The sequence below is a fragment of the Saimiri boliviensis genome, chromosome 4 (genome assembly GCF_048565385.1).
Source record: "Saimiri boliviensis isolate mSaiBol1 chromosome 4, mSaiBol1.pri, whole genome shotgun sequence".
Taxonomy (NCBI): Eukaryota; Metazoa; Chordata; class Mammalia; order Primates; family Cebidae; genus Saimiri; species Saimiri boliviensis.
The window spans coordinates 24,248,248-24,265,572 of NC_133452.1; the positions used below are offsets into that span (position 1 = coordinate 24,248,248).

At 41.8% G+C, this 17,325-nt stretch overlaps 1 protein-coding gene across 3 annotated transcripts in view; it reads left to right on the forward strand.

Moving 5' to 3' along the window:
- EPM2A (EPM2A glucan phosphatase, laforin) overlaps window positions 1-13,172 on the forward strand; it is a 93,903-nt gene extending 80,731 nt beyond the window's left edge. For 2 of the 3 annotated variants that reach the window (XM_074397318.1, XM_039467911.2), the window contains exons 3-4: window positions 4,049-4,290; window positions 11,372-13,172. In XM_074397318.1, the coding sequence (XP_074253419.1) occupies window positions 4,049-4,290; window positions 11,372-11,649 (520 nt within the window). In that variant the 3' untranslated portion in view covers window positions 11,650-13,172. The remainder of the gene's footprint in view (window positions 1-4,048; window positions 4,291-11,371) is intronic. The other variant, XM_039467912.2, reaches the window with a different exon arrangement.
- The last annotated feature ends 4,153 nt before the right edge of the window (window positions 13,173-17,325 follow it).

Sequence of the window (17,325 nt, forward strand, 5' to 3'; positions counted from 1 at the left end):
TACTACCAGGATAGATTTTATTTATATATAATCTGGTTATAGCACAGCAGAAATAGTCAAAACCCTAGTTTAATAATTTGTTTCTACAAAAGTATATTTTTATGCATAGGACTATGTTAAATATTTGCTGTGACTCAAATAGATTTAGTTTTGACCAGTTGGAAGATACTGTGCATTAAACACATGGATACACATTGTCTCTCACAACAGATAATTTCTTACTTCTCACTACCTAGGAATCATTTGCAATCTTGACACTATTTTTTGGACAAAGATAAGAACTTAATTTGTAGATATGTCAGACTGAGGAAGCCCATCTTCTCTCATCTCCATATTTTTTACTGCTATTAAAAAAAGGCAATGAGCTCTGTATATTAAGCTTCTCATGCATACGGAGACCTAGCAAACTGGTGGTTCTGGAATCTGCTGCATATGTAATCTGGTTAATTTCTAAATCAAACAACCTACAGAATTATAGGCCTAACTCCCGGGCCTCTCTGTAAGTATCTCTGAGGTGGGTACTAGTGATGCATGTTTCTATAAAAGTACCTCCTGTGACTTGAGTGCACAGCCAGGTTTGAGAACTTCTGTCCTGGGTTGACTGAGTATCAGTACCCTTTTGGTTCAGTTGGCATCTCTTTGCATTTCCAAATAGTCTATGGTGGAGCTGCCAGAAATCTCTGAGTTCATGATTGATAGTGGATTATTTATGAAATAAGTAAGTGTAAGGTATAACTTTTATTCCATTTTATCTTTGAATTTTGGTATGTCTTGCATTAAAGCTACTCTTACAGAGAATTTTTAATCTCTAATCTCATATTTCAAAAAGCTGCTTTTTACTCGAAAAATTCTGATTTTAAAAATTGTTTGAAATAGCATCGATACCAAAATGAGGTGAGATGAGCAAAAATGAATTTTTAATGGTATCAAATTATCCTCTTTTGAATGGATGAGTAAAAGTTTAGTTGCATTTTAGTAAGCATCTTACCCTCAGTGAATCCTATAACTAGAAGTATATCACCTATTTTTGGAAAGCAAACTGTAGCTGTCTAATTAAGCAGAATCCATCGATTTGTTTGTTTCCAGCAGACCCAGTCTTTGTCTCGGAGTCCCATATAATGATTCAGTACAAATCACTTTATAACCTTACTTTTCTGTCTTTCAATATAGTGTTTGTTTTCAGAGTTTATCTTTAGTTGTCTGTCTCCTAGGTTTAGAACATCTTATTTTAAAATGTCAGAAATTTTAAATATGGACTCTGACTTTCATCATAACTGGATATATTTTAAGGGCTTATTTCCATGAGAAATGTTATGTGTGAAATATATGTGTTAAGGTATCAGCTCTAGGCTTGTTTATCTTTGACTTATTCTGAGTTTCCCTATCATCTTAAAAACATCTGAAGGCCAGGGCTGAAGGAGATGGTAGAATAACACCTTTTTTAGCAACAACATGCGACTCTATATACTGACTCTGGTTTGGGATATGCTGACTCTGATTTCTTCCATTGCAGGCTCAAATGTCCTAATTTACCCTTTGTATATCTCTATGAACTATTCTTAAGCTTTTATGTAATGTTGTATGAAAAATCAGCCAGCTATTTTATTTTGGAATTTACTGACTAGCTAAATACTAACTAGTACTCACTCAAAGAGTGCAATATTCAAGAAAATGCTGAGTAGTATTTGGATTTTAGCTTGCCTGTCATGAATATTCTCTTTAATATTTTGCCAGTCCTCTTTAAATTTTTTTCCAGTTAGAAAGATTCATTGCTGTCTTATAATAGGTTCTATTTCTTGTTTATATGGCTGAAGTGTCCACTTGCCTCCTTTCCAGCTTAGGATATTTAGTGTGTTTGGTGAAACCCCGAAGTATATATATGGGAGCCCAGCACTGTCACCTCGCTAGGCATCCAGCAGGTCCCTGGGGAAGGGATCTTTAAAGGATCTGGAAAGAGGGATGGGACATCTAGATAGAGGCAAATCTCACTCAATAGCCAGAGGGAAGGTGCAGTCACCAAGCAGGTGTGACATTTCTCCGAATGCTCAGCTATCCATGTGCTGGTGAAGAACAGCTCTTGGGCACCCTGCAAGTGTCCTTGCTCAAGGTCTTCCTCTCAGTCCACTGGGTCCAGCAGAGTATGTCAGAATTAACTGGGGTCAGGAATAAGATGAAGGCCTTGGATTTCATACCCCTTTCCATCACCATTAAGTGTTCCCTAAATTTCTAACTTTTCTTTTATCATTTTTCCCCCACAATAATCCACAATAAGGATTTCCACAAGGAAATTCCTAATAACCCTTTAGACAAGAACAGAGCAGAAAAAGTTTATCTTCTCCCATAGGGGAAGCGGGGCTCAGGCTTTCGACAGATAGTGCCAGATCTTATGAGATAATTTTCATTGAATATGGATGATGACCACATGAGAGGATTAGTTAATTGGCTTCTCCTGTTAACATTAACAAGGACAACCACCACCAAAAGGAAAAAAAGTGAAAACAAAGGCAGCTTTCATATAAAAAATAGAGTATTTCCTCTTCTGTAGCATTCAAATGAACAATATCAGAAACAATGAAAAATTAACTAGTCTTTACAATGTAATGCAAAGTAAATTACAAAAATAAGTAAATCTCTATAGCTAGAGACGAAATCCACTTGCATTTATTGTGAATCCACTGGTTTCAGTCCAATTCAGGTATATTATTTAATTGTATTTATCCTTACAAGATTTTTTATGAGTTATTTTTAGACTCATTGTAAAGATGAGTACACCAACAGGTTAGAGTTGATAAATAACTTGGCCTAGCATCAGATAATTATTACTAAATGTTACATGAAATCTTTTTTTTTTTTTTTTTTTTTTAATTTGAGACAGAGTCTTGGTCTGTCACTCAGGTTGGAGTGCAGTGGCGTGATCTCTGTTTATTGCAACCTCCACCTCCTGGGTTCACACAATTCTCAGTCCTTAGCCTTTCAAGGTAGCTGGGATTATAGGGATGTGCCACTATGCCTGGCTAATTTTTGTAATTTTACTAGAGAGGAGGTTTCTGCCGTGTTTGGTGGGCTGGTCTGGAACTCCTGGCCTCAAGCAGTCCCCGCCTCGGCCTCCCAAAGTGCTGGATTACAAGTGTGAGCCACTGCACCCGGCCTGTTTTTGCTTTTTGCTCTTTTCCTGTTGGCTGCTGTCAACGTTGTTAACAGGAGAAGTCAATTGCCCAGTTCTCTAATGTCAGCATTAACCATCCTCAGTGAGAATATCTCACAAGATCCAGCATTGTCTTTCTAAAACTTGAGTTCTGCTTACCCTACAGGAGAGAATACATGTATTTTATTTTATTTTATTTCTGCTTGGGTTCCTGCTAAAGGGTTATTAAAAATTTTCTGAGTTTTTAACTTTTTCATTTCATTATTTTTTTTCAACAATAAACCTCATGAGAATTTACAAAAGGAAATTATGTTGCGATGTCTCCTTCTTACTTTGTAGCGTTAGATGACACCTATAGAACCCTGCTGGGTACAAATGGAATTAACCTGACTCTAATTTTATTTAAAAGAAGTCTGTTGTTGGTTAGCTTCTGCTCTTTAGCATATTTAAAAAGTCTCATACTATTTGAAATTTTTACATAGACTTTTAAACTGGAATGCCTGCTGAAATTTGTTTTTCAGAATTTATATAACTATAGGAATTTTCACCTTTAATTTGTTACTATTTGAAGTCTGTGGATGGATTTTTATCATGTTGAACCATATATGCATTTATGGAATAGGTACAACTTGGTAGAATTATTTTAACATATTGCTTGATTTTGTTTGCAAATGTCCATTTCCTGGCATTCCAGTTAATTGAATTACTTGCTTTCCCTAAAGCATCAACACTTTAGTGTTCTTTTTTTCCATAATAACATTGGTGCTCGCATTCTAAAAAAATCTAGCGTTTTCTGTGCCAGACTTAAAGGTTAGTTATATTTTAATACTACATGTTTTATGCAGCTCCTTAAACCTCAAATCAGAACTACTAGTAATAGTTGACTCCATATTTTCTCATTAGAATTCTACCAAATATCTGGCTGGGTAGCTGCCCTCGTCAAGTGGAACATGTAACCATCAAACTGAAGCATGAATTGAGGATTACAGCTGTAATGAATTTCCAGACTGAATGGGATATTGTACAGAATTCCTCAGGCTGTAACCGCTACCCAGAGCCCATGACTGCAGACACTATGATTAAACTATATAAGGAAGAAGGCTTGGCCTACATCTGGATGCCAACCCCAGATATGAGCACCGAAGGTAAGGATCAGAAGAACTGTTTGCCTCCTTGCTGACTGTGTTTCAGAGAGACTCTTGCTGGCTCTTTCTCTGTCTGTCTGTCCATCTATCGATCTATAATTTAGTATCTTAAAAATGAATGGTAAAAATGAAAAAATATAAGATTTTAGATTTAATATATATAATGCATATGTTTTTGACACTGGCTAAGATTCTGTTTAATGTGGCTTCTTTAATTTGTTTATTCATTGAACACATATTTATTGTGTATGTACTGGGTATGCGGCATTATGCTGGTAGCTGGGAACACAACCATAAAGAAAGACGGGCATGCCTTCTGCCCCCACAGAGCTCTTAGTCCTATAGGGATGGCAAATGTTAATTACATGTCTAAAAATAGAATTTTGAAACTATGAATTCCAGGCAGCGACAAAGGGAGGCTGCATGAACGCCATGGCTCTTGAGGTGGGCATGGCTTTGATAGGTAGATGAGGGATAAAGGTACGCTAGGGGGGAGCAGCAGCACAGGCCACGGCACAAAAGCATGGAATTTTGGAGGAATGATACGGATTTTAGCCCTGTTGTAGAATAGGGTACTTGTTGGAATGGGAATGACTACAGTCAGTGGAGGAGAGAACCAAGTTACACCGATAGTATCAAGCCGTTGTCAGCAGGGGGCAGCAGAGAGCTTTGGAAACAGCAAAGGCTGAGGAGTTTGGTGACCTCCTATCCTGGGGAAAGAAGGGCGGTGATGTCCAGCTCAGAGATGTTTCTATCTTTAGCCCTCTTCCCCCAAATGTATATTATGTACAAAACACTCTCCTAAGCAATTTACAAGAATTAACTTATTTAATTAGCACAATAAGACTCCAGGCAGATATTGTAGTTGTCTCTATTTTGCAGAGGAAGAGACTGAGGTACCAAAAAGTTATTGCCCATGTCAAAGAAGTAAAAAGGGGCCCATTCCGAATTTCAAGGCTGGCAGTCGGGCCCAGAACATTGCTGCAGAGAGCAGCTTTACCAGCCCTGAAGCTTCTCCCTGAGTTCTCACACAGATGCTTCAGGCAGGTTCTTCAGACCCATGTAATTTCAACCCCTTATGTTCACAATCGTCTGGAGTTAGGCAAAGCCTATAAATTGTAAGCGAAGTAGCTTGTCTTCCCAAGAGTAAAGGTCTGCAAGACAGACGACAACAAGGACCACAGGAAACCTATGTCCCCGGGCCTCGCCCACCTCCGCCCTTTATGGAGATCAGGTGGTCTTCCTGGCCAGGCTGGTCCCCTTTGTGGGTCTGTGTCTAAGCCAAATCATCTCTGGGGATGGGGTATAATTTTTGTTCCTGTAGGTTGAGAGAGCTGTTGACAGTCTGGTTATTCCTCTTGGCAAAGAAGCATGATTTAGCTGTAAGAGCGCTGCCCTGCTTCAAGGAAGAAAAGAACAAAGACAAAAACAGCTTCATTTGCAAAGACGCACATTGGTTGAATCTAGGTGATATTCACCTTGTCCAGATGGTTTTCCTGGTTTCAAAACAGAGAAGACAGGATTTGCAGGACCGTAGCTTCCAGAGAGCACTTTGATGTTAGCATCTCTGAATCCGATTTGACAGCATTGTTATCCCGTTGGAGAACGATGTGAGATGAGGCTGGGAGAAGCTGGGCTGCCAGCTGTGCCATGCACCCCCCACCTTCCCATCCCAGCCCACACACTGATTACCTGAAGGCTTTGCTGACAGATAGGTAGTTCGCGGACTCTGCAGAAGCCAGAGGGAAAACTGTATCCCCAAGGACCCATTGTAGTTCTATTCACACCTTTTTTGGGATCAGTGAGTCTCCAGATCACAGTTGTATCTGTGAGTGCGCAGCACCACTTCTTCCAGGCTGACACAGTGGGGCAGCCCGAGAGCTGCAGAATGCAAGCTCGCTCTTGATAAAGGGCCAGCTGTAAGACCCACTAATGGATTTCTTTGGCTTGGTCTAACCTGGGGCAGTAACTGAAGGATTAATGACCACTTCTGCGTGACAGGGGAGCTTTTCACAAATAGACGAGTCTCTGTGGTTTACAATATTAGCCTAATGAACTCATAGATTAATCAGCTGAATATTTTTTAGAACTCTAGAGAAAAACCCACTTGGAAGTGTTTTGAGCTGCAGCATTATGCTGTCAGCTGAAGTCTGAGAGAGACAGTTTGTTTGGCTTGACTGTCACCACTGGTTGTCACAGACCTGTTACAATCAATCGTGCCTTCGATCCCTACTCTTGTACACTTTGTTGTGTGTGGAAGGGTGTGTGTAGATTTCTTTTTTTTTTATCTTTTATAAAAATTTTGGCTTGTGTCTTTCACGTAGGAAATGAAAATCTGCCAAATCTAACACTCACCTGAAAAAAACAAAATGAAACAAATCTGCTCATTAAAATTTTCTTAGCATAGAAAATATTCGGATTGTTTTGACCTCTGTCCTTGCAGCGCTGTTTATAACCAGTGTCTACCCTTGGCTCCCAAATGAGTTCATATGCTTTGGGAAGTCCTCTGTTGTCAAAGTCTGACTTCTGTCCCCTCACTCAACACACCGAATTCAGCTCTGCGATCGCACAGAGATGCTGACCTTGGAGCCAGGACACCTTGGCATAAGCCTTGTCACCACTGGGCAGCTGGGAGGATAGTGGCAGGCTAGTTCCTGCATCAGGAAAACGAGGGTAGGAGTTTCTACCCTACAGGACTATAACAGTAGAATAAGGTGATGGATACAAAAGGGCTTTGAAAATCACAAAGTTGAGACTGTAGGATTAGTTCCAAGTCTTTAAGTTTCTACCAAAGGATGTTATAGACGAGGTAAACCCTATCTATATTACACTTCAAAGATAGAAAAAAAAGATATGCCCCCACATTATATATTAGTCATATATCTGCTTCTGGAACAAGAAAGGAAAGGGGTGTGTGTGTGTGTTTGTGTGTGTGTGTGTGTGTGTGTGTGAGAGAGAGAGAGAGAGAGAGAGAGAGAGAGAGAGAGAGAGAAAGAGAATTGGAAAGGCTGAAAGCTGTGGATTTCTTTCAGGATCAACGGATAAAGCATCTTTAGGACCTTTTGACCCCTCTCCCTTATCTCAGGCCCTGATGCCTCAGGCTACTCCACTTGCCCACTCAAATGCTCTGTCCCTCTCTCTCCTCACAACCTTGGCTGGCTCAATAGTGCTTTCAGGAAGCTTTTAATCCTTCCAGAGTCAGATTAGCCTGGAACAGGTGTGAGCCACAAGTTAGGTTAGAAGTGTCTAGTAAGTGTCTCAGATCAAATAGGGTTTTATTGCTGTTTTTCTCATCTTGTTTTTATTCCTGTACTTAACGAGTGGGTATGGAGCATCTACTGAGAGCTGGGGCCTGTATTAAATTTCAGAGTCAGAAACATCAAGGGTAGAATGTCTTGTCTGACCTGCAGAGGGTTTATAGTTTTTCATCTCAGTTGTCAACATTTAAAGTTTGGAATATTTTACATTAAATGATCGAGTTTTCTGTCTTTTCTTGAGGTTTTATTGTTTTTAAGAATGGAACCATCTTATCAGATTAAATTCTACGTGGAGCCTATCTATGGCTGCTCTGTTGAGCCTGGTACGTCAAGGTGAACCCTCCTGGGGACCCTCTTTTTATTCCTTGGTTGGTTGTATGTAGGTTAAGCTTCCTAGAGTAGTTTTCAAGCAGAGAGAGATGGTCCTCTTGAGAAGGCTCCTCTAGGGTAGGGTAGAAGTGTTAATTTCCAGGGAGGATGTTATTCTCACCCAGGGAAAGACCAGCATCATGGGCTGGTGAGTGAGTGCAGAGGGACTGACTGAGAATCTAGATTGACAGGCTGCGGGTCAGCAAGTACCATTAACCAGGTGGACTAGCGAAGGACCATGGTTCAGTGGTTAAGACCCGAGGCTTCAGAGTCACACTGGCTGGGTTTGAGTGGCCACTTAGGGAATAACCTTGGGCAAACGTCTGTGCTCAATTTCTTCATATATAAATTGAGGATCACAATAGTGCTGACCTCATCATTGTTAAGAGGTGGTTGTAAATGAGCTAGTGCATGTAAAATGCTTACAACAGCGCTGGGAAGGTAGAAAGGGCTCAATAAATGTTATCTGCTATCAACAAAAGAGGGGGATTTGTAGTCACAAGAGATCTAAATCAACTCGGCCTCCAGCTCAGGCCAGGCTGAACTGAGTGGGCACCTTGGACTGGCTACTGCTCTGGTGCCCTTCTTAATTATTTATTTGTTCTTTACGTTGTTTTAATATTTGATAACAATTCAGTGCAGTGGTTGAGTGATTCTGGGAGAAGATCATGAATCTGGCTGTGTCCCAATGCTGAAATCTGTGCGAAGCTGGGAGCCTTGGGAGCTTCTGTTAGCTGACATGCACCTTTCAGGAGTATGTGTCTGAGATCATAGAACCTCAAACTAACAAAATTCCTCTGTAACTTCTAGACTGTGTACACACCTCTTGAAAAATCTTTTACAGATAAAATGAAAAGAGAAATGTATTGCATCATGTGTGCTATTTGGTGCAGGCCCACCCTAGGGGAACCTCTGGCCAGAGAGCAGGTCTGGGGAAGGGATCTTGACTGGGACAAGGGAGGATCTTGTTTGCAGGCTGGTTATGCTGATGCTATATGCACCGAGTGCCAGGGGCTGGGACTCTGCGTCCAGCAGCTCCTACTGCAGGTGACCACTGGTCTATTCACATACTGGGCATCTGAGGAATAGCTGAACCTACGTTAAATGATTCTTCTTTGTTTCCTGCCAAGGGACATAGTATCTAGAGAGGCAGCCACAGCAGGGAGCTTGTCACGTGAAGCTAGCTGTGGCTGGAGCAGGAAGAACCCACTCTTCTAGCTCCAGCAGTGGAGTTCTCCTCCCACCCAGCTTTCCCTGGAGCGAAGCTCTCATACCCTCAGTAGAACAGAAGCCCCACAGTGGAGCAGGCCTGTCTCTTCTCAGCAGGGCCGATCCACCATACATTGGAGGTTTTGCTCCTCTGATCCCCCAGCATAAATGGTGGCTCCACCATGCTGTGCTTTCCGTGAGCCATGCTGTGAGACATCTCGCTGGCACACACGATGCTCTCACCATCCTGTTGCATCTCCAGTGATATTTTAGTGCCTCTAGGAGGGCACCACGAACAACTAAGTGGCAGGCCCACCTGGCTTTGATCTCAGAGTGCCCTGGAACCCAGCGTGGAGGTTTAGATGGGTTGAAGTTCTCGGTTCTGTTTGGACTATGAGCCATCAGATATACATAGAAACTGCTGACTTTCTAATACAAATGCCCCTGGGAACCAGGCAGGGAACACCAGTGTATTGCAACAGGGCTAGAGATGGAGGGAGCACAAGGAGCCTGAGCCTTCCCTACCTCAAGGCACTCCAGGTACAACATTTCTAAACGGCTGTGTGGAGTGTGCAGTCTTAGATCTCTTCATGAGGGGGATTAACAGAGCTCTAGCATCAAGATTGGGACTAGGGAGGATCTTGTTTGCAGGCTGGTTACACTGATGCTCTATGCGCCGAGTGACAGGGGCTGAGGCTTTGCGTCCAACGGCTGCTACTGCAGATGACCACTGTGGTCTGTTCACATACTGGGCATCCTGAGGAATACCTGAATATACATTAAATGATGCTTCTTTGTTTCCTTCCAAGGGACACAGTATCTGGAGAGGCACCCACAGCAGGGAGCTTTAGATTATCATCCTGGCTTCTGTGTGGACTCTGCTCCTTCTCAGAGCTTGCTGAGCTTGGAGCTGAGGTGGATGCTTGGCTGAGTGGAATGGCCATGGAGGGACCTTCGAGCCACGTTGTGGTCCTTGGTTAACTCTGTCCTTCTCAGGTGCTGATGCCTGATCACAGTGTGTTATGCTGGCTCCTTCAGGGGCCTTGCATTTCAACAAAGGACATCTAAAGAGGGAAGTCTAAACTTACGGTAGTGGCTGTCATGGGGAATTCCAGGCCTCACCGCAGATCCCCAGGTGAAATCTTTTGAGGGAGAGGTGTTCCCACCTCTTTGGTCATCCAGTGAGGATGCCAACCTGAAGGCCACACAGGGTTCTTATGTGTGACTATCAGAGGATCCTTCGGGGCCACGGTGTTCCTGTAGCTGGAGAATGCCAAGTCATGAACATGGAGCTTAACCCGGGACTCGTTTCCCTCTTCCTTTCCCTTTGAAATAATTTACATTGACCGCCCCCTGAAAACAAAAATACCCCAACTTACAACATACCTCTGTACTGAGAACCTGTGAGCAGGAGAAACTTAAGGCATCCATGAGCTCAAAGAAATGCTTATGGGGTACACCCCTGTCCTGCAGGATGAATGAGCAAGCAGAGTCTACCCGGCCTCAGCAGGGCACGGTGCATCCTCTCCCGGCCTGGTGAGAAGACGTTTGAATAATCTAGTCATTGAAATAGTAACCATGAAGTGATAATAGCTATAAACCCCAAATTATAGAAATTATATAATTCCCCAAAAACATGGAAATTAAGTCAGTTTTAGCATTCATGGTATCTCGAGGGAATAAATGAACAATTGGTTCTCCCATCTGTATCGAACAATGTTAGCCATTCCGTTGAACAAATGAAAATGAGCATATGTTGAATGAGCAGATTGATTCCTTTAACTAATATGAGCCACTTCTTTGTTTTTCATTTAGCTGGAAGATACTTTTGGATTCCCTGAAATTCAGGTGGCCAGATCTGACAACTGATTTTTTTTTTTAATCCTCTAAAACTCTGACCAATCTCTTCAAACACTTTTGATGTAAAAATGCATTCTGATGGCAGGTGATAGGTCACTTATCTTTGGGGGGTATTTGCATCAATGGTGAAGTCACTCAAAGGAGCAGCAATACTGAGAGAAGGATTAGAGAGGGCCTCTCGCCTCTGGAGTGCCCTTTCCACTTTTCTATTATCAAGTTTTAAGGTGGCCTCACCTTTTCCTTCACAGTGAAGGAAGAAAGCAAAATCTTGTATTCCTGCCTTGCTCTGTGCAGTCCTGTGATGTGAAGCTGAGCTGGAGGAGATCTCAGGAGCCGTATCTGGATGTTTCATTATTCACATGTGTGCTGTGCTTTTCCCACCGCAGGCCGAGTGCAGATGCTGCCCCAGGCGGTGTGCCTGCTGCACGCGCTGCTGGAGAACGGACACACCGTGTACGTGCACTGCAACGCAGGGGTGGGCCGCTCCACTGCGGCCGTCTGCGGCTGGCTCCAGTACGTGATGGGCTGGAATCTGAGGAAGGTGCAGTATTTCCTCATGGCCAAGAGGCCGGCCGTCTACATTGATGAAGAGGCCTTGGCCCGGGCACAAGAAGATTTTTTCCAGAAATTTGGGAAGGTTCATTCCTCCCTTTGTAGCCCGTAGCTGGTCAGCCTGCTTCTGCTGCCTCCTGATTTCCTCGAGGAGCCAGGGGTGATGTTGGTCAGATGACCTAGAAACGAGGATTCTACCTGAAAGACTGTGTGACCTCCCCCAAGCCAACCACTTCCACCTGGGGATGGCTTTCGAGGATGCTTTGTTTTGGGCTGTGTCTTTGCAATAGTCTATAAGAAAGCTGTGACTGACACAGGAGAAGAAGCCTGAAGCCGATTGGCTGTGCGTCAGACAGAAGCGTAACGCATGCAGTTCCTCCTGCCTGCAGGCAGAGAGGCCTTTGATTCATAGCACTACATGTGTTGCATGATGGATTCATGACAGCACTTTCCTGTTGCACTGAAACTCTTTGCCATGCAGAGGAAAAGATCGGGAGCCATGTGGATTTCATCACTAGTGTGTGTGTGTAAGCTGGTTAGTTGCCAAAGGAGGAAAGAAGTTTAGAAGCCTGAACCATGACAAAAGAAGGGCTCACTATGTTAAAAAATAATGGCTTTTAGGACTTGTATTTTACCCTGCCTCACGGTTATTAAAGTCTGTTCCAAGGCATCACCTTCCTTCTCTACCCAGCAACCCTGTGTAAGAACCAAACTAGAATTCTCTCTCATTTGTTCTTTTTTCCCTCAAAACTGCCAAACAAATCAAAAATATCCTTATTTTTTATAGTTGAGACATCAAGAAGTTAAATCGAAGCTTAATGAGCATAGATAACTCGCCTGAGGTCTCATGACTAGTCAAGGGCGAGCTGAAGTTAATAATCTGTATTTACTTGACTCGGTACTTTTTTCAACACACCTTGTTAATTTGTTTTCTCAGCATCATGGAGTGCATTCGGTTTTGTCTTTCTCAGGGTCTGGTTGATATGCCTGCAGGAGTTTCTATAGTGAGACACAGAATCGTGTTCTGATCAGTTGCCAACGAATCTAGGAAAGTGGTTGTATGTTGTGCAAGCTAATTTAAAACGTGACTGGCTGTTTTAAGGCCAGAAAGGAAGCTCGTGAGAGGAACTATACTACCGAAAGAACCCCAATGACCAAATCCACGGATAATTGATTCATAGCCCTGGCCCTCCTGGCTTAGCCCTCAGTTTAGTATAATATGCAGTTCCTGAGCCTCCAGACTATGCAACTCATCCATCTTGGTTCTACAGGAAATACAGAGATGAACAACTTTGCCTTCAAAAGTGTGCAGCCTAGAAACAGACCTGCGTTCAACCAGCTGTAATGCAGGATTGGACCATGAGTGGTATACTAGAATAAGGAGCAGTGGTTTTTTAAATCAAGAGCCTGTATGTGCAAGGTGATTTATAATCATAACAAGTTTAATCTTCACAATAGTCAGTGAAGAAGGTCTCATTATTTCCATGAAAAAGATGGGGAACGTGAGTCTCAGAGGGGTTGAATCAACTGCTTGTTGTCACATGATGAATAAATAGATGAGGTGGGTGACATACAAAGCTGGGTTTGTCTGACTCAAAGCCCATCCTTTTCCTATTAAACTATGATACTTATTTATTTTTCTGCATTTCCTTTCTTCTACAAACACATATCTATAGATACAAGAGACTCTTACTTAGGAGGTGTGGGGGACACGAAGGATACAAGGTAAGTTTTGGTGGAGCTTAGCGGAGGGGAGATATCACTGTGGCACTTAGGGAGGATGACATTTGCTTTGGGCAGAAGCAGCTGGACAGGACACATTTCCTGTATAATTTTACTAAGTTAAATTTATAAGCTAGAATTGAGTACTGTGAAGTCCAGCTCCCTTGCTAAAAATAACTAGATGTAACAACTGGTATTCAAGTAACTCATTGCAGTCATAATGTGTTGTGAAAATTTAATCTCAAAAATGGAATTTTTAAACTGATTGTGTGTGTGTGTCTGTGTGAGAATTTCTTTAATGTCTAAGAAATCCAGCTTCAGCATTTCCATTGATACAAAGATTTTTTTTTTTTTTCAGATGGATTTTTCCCTTTGTTCCTTTTTTCTCCTATAGACAAAATCAGGTTAGGATTATTAAAGAATGTTTTCGAATAAACTGTCTTTTCCTCAATGAATGGGATGTTTAATGTATTTCAAAATCACCCCAAAATTTTGCTAAACAAAAGCATTCACACAGACCTTTGCATACAGGATTTTAGACATGTTAGCAGCTTAGTCTGAAATCTGGAAGGACAAATTGTGTTTCCTTACCCGTAAAGGGGGCAAGCCACTGAGCTAAATTGTTTTTTTCTTGTCACCCTTCTCCTTTCATTAACAATCAAAATTGGCAGTTACATGACAAAGGAAGTCAAAGGTGAGGGACCACAGAGAAGTGAGGATGAAAACTTAGAGTGTCTGAGAAAATCAAAGCAGATACTATGCCATGAGTTATTTGTCACTGGTGTTTAACAAAACTTTTCAATCACAGATTTCTCCAAGGCAGCACAAGAAGATCTCAATCACGGTAAAGGAATGTCTGAATGAGGTTGTTTTCTTTTAGACTTGAAATAGTATCCTTCCATTATTCTGCTTGCTAGCCTTAGGAAAAATCTAAAGCACAACACAGAACACTCTCTTTGGCCATCATTAAGGTGTGGTAAAAACCACGTGGCTTGGTGTAAGACATAGTGATGAAAAACATGGGTAAGACTTTGGAAATGATAAGAAAGTAATGAAAGAAGAGATTCGAAAGTGAGTTAGGAAATAGGAAATGAAATGGAACTTGTCACACATGAAAAATCACTGAAGCGCTAAACACGGTATTAGTTGGATTGGAAGTTAAAGCTGAAAGTATCTTTAGAAATAATCTCATCTAATGGGATTGTTTTACGGAGGAGCAAACAGACCCAGAGACATCAGATGACTTTTTCCTATCACAAGAAGTTGTAACTGGGGACCAAAGGGAAAGGATAAGTTAGGAAGAAAGGTTCAGAGATTTATTGTGATACTGAGAAGTCATAGGAGAATTAATAGGAATGACAGCAGACAGTATTGTTAGTGGGTAAGAAGTGGTGTAAAGATTAATAAAAATTGGAGTAAGAGAAAGAAAACTCAATAAAATGAGAAAAAGTAAAGACCAGTGTCTTTTCCAAAAGAAGAAAAGGCAGGTGTTTTCTGTGGGGGTAAGAGAGAGAAGGTGTGACTAGAGAAGCAGAGGGGGAGATTCAAGGTTACATGCTCAGGAAAGAGATGTGCTAGGTATCCACTTATTTGTCTGTGGGACTACCTCGCAGTAGGAAAAGGAAGCAGCTAGATGTAACATGCTGAGCAAATCACGGAACAGATGTGCCGTTGCTCAGTACCTGCTAGAAAAAGAAGAAAATCTAATAGAAGATGAGACTGAGAATAAAGGGGAAAGGATTGACAAAGCTACCTTCATTATAGCAATAATAATGGCAATAATAAGAAAGAGGAAGAACAACAGTAAAAACAACCCTGTTCCTTCTCTGAACCATTGTTCTGAAAGTCTTCCCTGATTCCATCAATGGAAGTCCACTTGCAGCTGCTCAGGACCCACACCTCAGCGTCGTCCTTGACTCTTCTCTTTCTTTCAAATGTCACATTCAAGTCATCAGGAAATTCTGTTAAAGCATCTACAGTTTCTGTGATTTTCCTCCTTTACTGAGCAATGCTGGTCAGAGCCAGTGTGATCCCAAGACTGGATTTCAGAAATGGTCTTCTACCAGGTCTCCCTGCTGGCCTTCCGTCTCTCCCAGACCCTGTCTCTATCAGACCTACCTCACATAGCAGTCAGGGTGCTTCAATAAAAATATAACTCAGGTCACGTCGCTCCTGTGTTTAAAAGTTCCAGTGACTTCTCACATCACTCAGGTGAAAGTCAAAGCCCTTTGAGGACCTGTTACCTCCTGACCACATCTCCTCCTTACTGCCTTCCGCTTCTCTCACTCTGCTCTAGCCACACTGTCCGTCTTGCTGTTCTTTGACTATTCCAGGCAGGGTCTGGCCTCAGGGCACTTGCTCCTGCTGTTCTCTTTACCTTGGGATGCTGCTACTCCAGGCATGCACATGGCTCGCTACTCTCCTTCCTTCAATAATGCCTCCCCGGGCTACCCTATAAAAAATGGTCTGATCCAGTCTCAGCCTTCCCTATCCACAGTCTCTGCTTTATTTCTCTTTGTAGAACTTATTAATGGTCAGCATATTACATAGGTTACTTATTAGTTTTATTTTTGGCATGCTGTCACTGCAATGTAAGCTTCACTGCATTACTAAGGCAGAAATTTATGTCTGTTTTGTTTGGTGATGTACCTAGAGTGCCTGTAACAGAGCCTGGCATAGTTAAATGTGTGAAGGACAAGATAGCTAATAACCATTGAGAGCATGCACCATTACAGTTACTGTCTAAGTGCTTCACATATATCAACCTACCTTATCATTCCAAAAATGCCAGAGGATATTATCTCATTTTACAGATAAAGAAACTAAAGGATAGGGAGAAGGTGAACTTGTTCTGAGGCAAGCGAAGATAGTTTTACTTCCGATTTGGTGGAGTTAGCTCTTAAAGAACCACCCATTATAATCTCTGTTCATATTACATCTGATGGCTAGGGCAGCCATAATAATGTGCCACAGACTAGGAGGCTTAAGCAACAGACATTTGTTCTTGGCATGGTTCTAGAGTGTAGAAGTTGGAGATGAAAGGGTGAGCAGGGCCGGTTCCTCCAGAGGGCTGCAAGGGAGAATCTGTTCAATGCTGCTGTTCTAGCTTCTGGTGGTTTGACAGCAACCTTTGGTGCTTCTTGGTTTGTAGAAGCATCACCTTGTTCTCTGCCTTTATCTTCACGTGGCGTTCTCCCTGTATGGGAGTCTGTGTCTACATGTCCCATTTTTAAAAGGACAGCAGCCACGCTGAATTGGGCCCATCCAACTCTACTGTGGCCTTGTCTTAATACATTACATCTGTGTTCACCTGATTTCTGAATAAGGTCACATTCTGAAGTAATGGACGTTATGACTTCAACATTTGAATTTGTAGAAAGCACAAATCAATGGACAGCACTCCGGAAAACAACTACCTGAAGACTATAGGGAGTGAAAGAAACCAGGCAGATTGGAGGGAAGTGGAAATGTGAAAAGAGGGATCAGATTGGGTTGTTTCCCATTTATAGGTTTAGCTTCTAAAAGAGAATTATTGAAAGAGTAGTCAGAGACAGACAGAAAATAGGAGCCATTTAAATAAAAGACAGGATGAATTCCTGTACTGTTACTGTATCAGGCATTATACCAATATTGCTAAAGGACATATTTTAACAATATAAAAATTAAAATGATTGCTGTCCTCAAAAATCAATGCAAAATTATAGACTGGTGTTTAAACAATGCCAATTACTGCTCAGCACCTCACATGTTTCGGGGGCTTAAGCCACGTATGTATGTTGTGATTTCTGATAATATTTGGACTTGTTTGCCTTTGTTCATTTTTTAATTTCGAAATGTTTTTGCCTTTTCTATGTGTCTCTTCTTGCTTTTATTTTTGATAATTATGTCTTCCTCCTTACAAATAACTTTAACACTGACTTATGTCCACTGGCATTTATACTGCCTTCATGTTGACATGATTACAACTGTACTTATGAGTTGTTTTAGATATATTTCCTTTTTCTTTTTGTGTTCTTACATTTTTTTTTTTTAATTGTGAGGAAGGCAAAAAAGAAATGTTGCTGGG